The sequence below is a fragment of the Mus pahari genome, chromosome 6 (genome assembly GCF_900095145.1).
Source record: "Mus pahari chromosome 6, PAHARI_EIJ_v1.1, whole genome shotgun sequence".
Taxonomy (NCBI): Eukaryota; Metazoa; Chordata; class Mammalia; order Rodentia; family Muridae; genus Mus; species Mus pahari.
Window position 1 is genome coordinate 86897950 of NC_034595.1, and position 5704 is coordinate 86903653.

General features: G+C 50.6%; 1 protein-coding gene across 1 annotated transcript in view; it reads left to right on the plus strand.

Annotated features, from left to right (window-relative positions):
• Positions 1-2149: 2149 nt before the first annotated feature.
• Hmgcl (3-hydroxy-3-methylglutaryl-CoA lyase) overlaps positions 2150-5704 on the plus strand; it is a 15902-nt gene continuing 12347 nt past the window's right edge. Inside the window, exon 1 of the mRNA XM_021200438.2 lies at positions 2150-2244. Coding sequence (XP_021056097.1) covers positions 2185-2244 — 60 coding nt within the window. The 5' untranslated portion in view covers positions 2150-2184. The remainder of the gene's footprint in view (positions 2245-5704) is intronic.

Genomic DNA, 5704 nt, shown 5'->3' on the forward strand with positions numbered 1-5704 from the left:
TTTTTTTTTTTTTTGGTTTTTCGAGACAGGGTTTCTCTGGATAGCCCTGGCTGTCCTGGAACTCACTTTGTAGACCAGGCTGGCCTCGAACTTTAGTTGTCTTTTTGAGGCAGGATCTCACACTACAGCTTAGGTCTTTGTGGATCTCGCTGTGTAACCCAGGCTAGCCTCAAAGTCTTGCCGGATCTTCCTGCCTCAGCTTCACAATGGATGTGGTTTAGAGGTTCAGGAAGAAGTCAGTTTTCTCTGCTAATTAAAGAATTAAGAGGCAGTAGGGACGCATTGCCAAGGAGTCTTTGGAGGTTCCAGTGGAGCCTCGTATGATACTGGGGAAGTCAGGGTCCCCTCTTGGGGTTCTCAATTTCATTAATAAAATTTAAGAACAAACACAGAGTTGTAAGCACCAAGAACCAACTCAGACCAAAGCTAAGGGCAACGATAAGTTTGAAAGAAGCATAGGGCAGGTGAGCTGTACACCCCACAGCTTCCCGGAAGGAAGGAGGAGGATGGAGAGGAGACTGAGCCAATAACGCTGCTCCCGCTGCTCCCGGAGCCAATAGCGTGGCTCCCAGCTAGAGAGAAGGCAGGAGGCCAGATGCCCGGAGGCAGCCACAGCCTGGGACTGGAACCCAATAAGAAAGAACAAGGAAACCCACTGTTTGGGAGCCTCCCTGCAGCTTAGGCTCTGGACCAGCGTCTGAGAGCCAAGAAATGGTCCTGCCAAAAAAGAGGAGGAGGGGCCATCTCACAACCATCTGTACAGCTACACTGTACTCATATACATAAAATAAATAAATATTCAAACAAACAAACAAAGGAACAAAAAAACAAAGTAGAGGTGGAGGCAGGTTTGTTGTTTGATGGGAGCAGAAAGCCTTGTGGATACAAAAGCAGGACAGAGCAGGTGAGCAAAAGCTCCTGTAAGTGCCCAGTGTGCCTGAAGGTCAAGCTGACCTCAATGTCAGCCCAAGGTCAGGTCAGGATTTAGTAAAGATGTTTTTCTTGCTTAACTTTTATGGCCTCACAGGTGTTCTACATAGACTTACATGTAGGCAACACAGCCATGCACATGAAGTAAATACACTAGGAATCATTTAAAACTGTGCTAGGCATTGTGGCTCATATCTTTAACTCCAGCACTTAGCAGGCAGAAATAGAGGCAGGCAGATCTCTGTGAGTTTAGGTCACCCTGGTCTACATGGAGTATATGAATACACTATAGCTGTACAGATGGTTGTGAGCCTTCATGTGGTTGTTGGAAATTGAATTTTAGGCCATCTGCTCGCTCCAGTCCACCACCACTCGCTCAGGCCCAAAGATTTATTTATTATTAATAAATAAGTACATGGTAGCTGTCTTCAGACACACCAGAAGAGGCCGTCAGATCTCACTACGGGTGGTTGTGAGTCACCATTTGGTTGCTGGGATTTGAACTCAGGATCTTCGGGAGAGCAGTCAGTGCACTTACCCCGCTGAGCTGTCTCACCAGCTCCACACTGAACCTTTATATTCTACTTTGTGACCTTAACCTTTGGGGCGGGATCTACGCCATTCTGCATGATGCACCCATGTTAGTCGGTTGAAGACTTTCCCACCTCTGAGGCTGAGGACGGGAAGACAAGAAGGAAGTAAGACAGTGTATGCACAGGGAGATTCCCTAAAGGCCAGCTGCAGTTTCACAAGTCATCCAAGCACCAGTAGCGGCCCCTAGAAGCCCACTGTTATAGCAGTCCTTCGTTAACCTAGGCCTTCTTGCCTTCCCTGTTCCTTTTAGACTAAAAGAGCCATCGGCTTGGCCCACCGGCTTCCCAGTCATCTTCAGCCCCAACAACACGGCCTGGAAACAGTCTTTCAGAAGGCAGATAAATGACCCTGGATTGAGAACCGGGTGTGATTTAAGACGTCGGGGAAGCAGATGGAGATGAAGATCTCGGGATCTGCACATGGGCTGTCAAATGTCATGGCTCTTCGTGGGATACGTGTTCAGAAAATCATGGTGTAGGCATGATCGGAGGGTAGAGCTATGTAAAGTGGAGCAGGAAAAGAAAACAGGCTGAGGGGTGGAACCAAACTGGGAGCCTCAAGGGAGGAGCGAAGCTCCGCCTCCGGGCCTGGCCACGCCCACAGAGGGATCGGCGGTCACGTGGTGCCCGGTGGGTTGGCCTCGGGAGTCTCTGGGCGAAGATGGCGTCAGTGAGGCAGGCTTTCCCGCGGAGGCTGGTGGGCTTGGCGTCCCTCCGGGCTGTAAGTGCTCCCCAGGCTGGTGACAGTCGTGGGATCGGGCGGGCCTCGTCAGCTGCTGTCGGGAGCGGGACAGCTCCAGCGGCTGTGGCGGGGACGATTTGAGAATTCCGGACCCAGCCGGTCTGGCTCAGATCCCTTGCAAGAAACGGGGAAACTGAGGCGGCGGGAAGAGAATCGACCCGCTGTGACTGTGGAGACCGGGGACACCATCCTGGGCGTCCTACCTCCCTTACGGTGACCCTGACTCCTTCCCCTATTTGAGCTTCGGATCTCTCCGGCCCTTCATTAGTGGAAAACAGTGTTGAGTGTGGGAAGCACAAGCAGCCCCGTCTGCCGCCTTCCTCAGCCCTCGCTGCTTTTATGGACGCCTCGGGAGAACTTGGATCGCGTGGGCTGGACAGGGATTCCCCCAGAACTGTCCTTTGGGCCTGTTTGGCCCTGGCGTTCTGTCCTCGCGCAGTTATTTGAGGGAAAGGGGCCAAAAAAGAGCTGTGCTGGTTAAACCGCAAACGGGTGTCCGGGTGATCTGCCACTTTCTAGGCTGAGCGACAGAGGTGTGTACTCAGCTTGCTTATAGGTAAAATGGATAGTCCCAGGGTGATTTGGTGAGTGACCTGACGGTCAGTCATTGGTGGTGCTTTGTGAGAATTGGACTTAGGAGCCATCAGCTCCAGCGTCACTGCTTCACCCTCAGCTCGGTGGTGGTGGCGGTGATGGCGCTGTTACGATTTTATGTTGGGGAGTTGTAGGCATTGTATTAGCACTTGGGAAAACTACTTTCTCTGCAGCTCCTGGGTGCCTCTCAGAAAGCCACTTCTGCATCTTTAGTCTACCCACTTCTAACGATTGCTCAGGGATCAAATGAAAAGGCAAATTTCAACTAAGAAGTTAAGGAAATAAACCCAAGAGAGAGGGAGGGAAAGAGGATGAGAGAATGAGAATTAAGTAACGTCATACTATCTATCTATCTATCTAAGACAAAGTTTCTTTCTATATAACTTTGGTACTCACTACATAGACCAGACTGGCTTCAAACTCAAGAGGTCAGCCTGCCTATGATTCTGGGCTTACAGGCGTGGACCACCATGCCCAGCTAGGTGATAACTTTTACAAACTAGTGTGAGAAATGATCCCTCATGAGTCTTATGGCATGAGTCCAGCTGGCACTTTTATTTGGTTTGGTTTGGTTTTTCAGTTTTGTTTTGTTTTTTAAAGGCAGGCTTACTCAGCCTTAGCTGTCCTGGACTCCATTAGTAGACCAGGCTGGCCTTGAACTGACAGAAATCTACCTGCCTCTGCCTCCCAAATCCTGGGATTAAAGGGATTAACGGCATGTACCACCAGGTGAACTCTCTGAGAAGCCGACTCAGATCTTCTGTGGAGCTGACTCTTCGACCCTGGGCATTTTTAAAATCTCTCACATATCTCAGGCTGGCCTCAAGTTTGCTGTGTAGCTGAAAGCGGCTGTGCGCTTCTGATTCCCCTGCTTCCATGTCCCAAGCGCTGGGAGGGCCGTGCGCCACCACACCTGGCTGGGTTGTTACGTGAAGAGCTGTTGTGCTGAAGGAAGTGGAACTAAGTTCACCCTGTTCCAGAAAAGGAAGTTGGAAGCGGGCTTTGCTTCAGCGTGTTCTTACTGAGCCTCTGCTATGTCCCAGGCCTTGGGAAGGGCAATGCATAGATCCAGTCCCTGACCTGTGACACTTGCGCCCTGCTGGGCGTTTTAGATCTATTTAGTCTGACAGTCTGTTGGAGGGAGACGTCATTATATGGACCTTTCACTCAGCTTGACGACTTCTTGGGTTGTATTATTATTATTATTATTATTATTATTATTAATGTCTATTAATTTTTAATTTTATGTGCATTGGTGTTTGCCTGCATGTATGACTGTGTGAGAGTGTTGGATCCTTGAGCTGGAATTATAACGCTGAGCTGTTATGTGGTTGCTGGGAACTGAACTCAGGTCCTCTGGAAGAGCAGCCAGTGCTCTTGACTACTGAGCCATCTCTCCAGCCCCCTGCCGACTTCTTGGTTTTTTTTGGGGGGTGGGGGTGGGGATTCGAGACAGGGTTTCTCTGTACAGCCCTGGCTGTCCTGGAACTCACTTTGTAGACCAGGCTGGCCTCGAACTCAGAAATCCGCCTGCCTCTGCCTCCCGAGTGCTGGGATTAAAGGCGAGCACAACCACGCCCGGCTCTCGACTTCTTATAATTCAGGTGCTTGTCAGAAACTGGTCCAGCTAAAGCCCAAAGCCTCTTCAGATGTGTTGACGAGCAAGCTCCAGTTGATCTCCTCAAGGCCTTCATGGGCTCGGAGAACTTGGCGTGCATGGCATCTTTCTCCTTGTCCCACTGCAGTATGTTTACCTGGGGGTGGGGGAAGGGCTGGAGAGATGGCTCGCTGCTTTAAAATGATTGCTGCTCTTCCAGAGGACCTGGTCTTGACTCCTACAACCAACCTGGTGGCTCACAACCATCAGTGACTCCAGTCTTAAGGAATCTGCTGTTCTCTTACGAGGGCAATGCACACGTGTGTCATCACATGCAGGCAGAATACCCATACACATAAACAAATAAGTAATTAAGCAAGGTTTTTGTTTGTTTGTTTGTTTTTCAAGACAGGGTTTCTCTGTATAGCCCTGGCTGTCCTGGAACTCATTCTGTAGACCAGGCTGGCCTCAAACTCAGAAATCTGCCTGCCTCTGCCTCTGCCTCCCAAGTGCTGGGATTAAAGGCGTGCGCCACCACTGCCTAGTGCAAGTTTCTTTAGGTAGTAGGGGAAGCTCTGAGAAAGACTCAACAATAGACTAAAAGCTTTAAAATTTGGGGGGAAATCCTTTCTTCAGCTGCTGGGGGTGCCCTCTCAGACCCGCTGTCCCTCCTGTGAGCCATTTGCTTCAAATCAGGCTTTCCACAGCCTTAACATAGCCAAGGCTTTCTCCACATTCCCTGTCACTGATGCTGAATCTGAGGCTCTCTTCTCCTGGGTCTCAGGCACTGCTCTCCTCTGGACAGCTGTGCCCTTTGTTCATTTTTTGTTGTGCCTGTAACGTTACTGAGCACATTGCCAGGCACAGAGCCAGTCAGGATGAGATGGGGAAGAGAGAGCCTTCTCTCCCCGAGCTTATATGGAAGGAAAGAGCTGTAGTCTGGAGAAATACCGAGGACCCAAGATGGTGGGTTAAGAGCTCTGCCTAGGCTGGTGGGAGGAAGGCTCTCTGACTGCCTGAATGGTTGAGGGGATCTAGGTCAGGCCTGCTGGACTGCAGCATAGCATGCGTGGGCAGGGGGTGAAAGGGGGTGCAACAGTAGGGGTGAGTGATGAGGTCAGCCAGTGCTGAACTGAGCCTGGAAGGCAGTATGTCCAGGGGGAGGAAGGGGTGAATCAGATTCCAGCTGAGCAGCAGTGTGGACGTGTGTGTGTGTGTGTGTGTGTGTGTGTGTGTGTGTGTGTGTGT